The 1,415-nt window shown below is 32.9% G+C and overlaps 1 protein-coding gene across 1 annotated transcript; it reads right to left on the reverse strand.

Moving 5' to 3' along the window:
* Positions 1-1,025: 1,025 nt before the first annotated feature.
* Positions 1,026-1,415, reverse strand: LOC127093820 (uncharacterized). Its single transcript, XM_051032723.1, has one exon. The coding sequence runs from the start codon at positions 1,413-1,415 to the stop codon at positions 1,026-1,028; it is 390 nt and encodes a 129-aa protein (XP_050888680.1).

The raw sequence follows: 1,415 nt of genomic DNA on the forward strand, positions 1-1,415 counted from the left end.
ATGAGATATGCTTTTACCATTCGAATCCTTTTTGAATATTGTATGATTTTTGTATGAATGATTCAAAGATCTTTCATACTTAGAAAGATCAATAACATAAACAATATTTGGTTGTAAGGCTTTGTCTAATTTGACTTGAAGATCATTTATCTCTTTTTGCCAATTATGACAAGATTCACAACCAAACCTAGAAGGTTTTTCATCCCCATTCTTGTAACTTTGAATATCTATCATAGATCTCTTAATAACTTTTAACTTCCTTTTGGATTCTAATACTTTAGCTTATAAGTGTAAAAATAATTTTCCATGTGAAGCTAATTTGTTAAAAGCATTTAAGGCCTCTCTATGAAGATTTTTAAAGGAATTTTGTAATTGAGAATAAGATAAATCACTAGTAAGCTCAAGTTTAGAAGGACTTACTTGTTTCTTCTTCCTTCCATTTGTCATAAGAAAAATTCGAGACGATTCTACACTTGAAGTGAAGCTTTCAGCGCTTGAGGAATCATTTTCACTCTTCTAGATTTACTAGAATTATTGTGATGCCCTCTTTCTTTGTCTTTCTTAATCATGGGACATACCGTTCTATAGTGACTAATTTCACCATAATTATAACAATAGCTTTTAAATTTACCTTTCCTATTCTCACCATCTTTTGGAGACTTGAACTCCTTTCTAAATTTGGCTAAGTTTTCTTCGGAGTGCTTGAATTTGTTCTTCCGAATATACCTTTGGTATCTCTTGACAAATAGACCAACATCATCATCATTGGAGTTCTTATCATCCCTTTCTTCACACTCGCCAGACTCATTCTTTAATGACTTGAAACTAGAATTCTTTAGAGAAATGGACTTCTTCTCTTCCACCTTGTCTTTACCTTTCTCTTTCTTCATCATCTTTTCATATTCTTTTTCATGTTTTTCCAAGCAAGTGAGTTCTTCTTCATGTTATTCCAATTTACCAAATAAAGTAGTAAGATCAAGTGCTTTAAGATCATTCGCCTCTTTGATAGCGGCGACCTTGGATTGTTATTCCCTGTTAAGACATCTTAAAACCTTGTTAGTAGAAATAGCATTGGAGATAGGATTACCTAGAGCATTAAACCTATTAATAAGATGTATGAATCTCTTTTTCATGTCGGCAATGGTTTCACCATGCTTCATAGGAAAGAGTTTAAACTCATGGCTCAAAGTATTGATCCTAGCTTGTCTGACTTTATTAGTTCCCTCATGGGCAACTTCTAATGCGTTCCACATAGCTTTGATGGTTTCACAATGAGAGACACAATAATAATCATAAACACCTAATGCGGATATGAGAATATTTTGTGCTTTCCAATCATGAGACCACAACTTCTTATCATTATCATTCCATTGATTTTCCAGTTTTGGTACGATAACGCCTTTACCATTGGTCAT

The sequence above is a fragment of the Lathyrus oleraceus genome, chromosome 6, assembly GCF_024323335.1.
Source record: "Lathyrus oleraceus cultivar Zhongwan6 chromosome 6, CAAS_Psat_ZW6_1.0, whole genome shotgun sequence".
NCBI classification, from domain to species: Eukaryota; Viridiplantae; Streptophyta; class Magnoliopsida; order Fabales; family Fabaceae; genus Lathyrus; species Lathyrus oleraceus.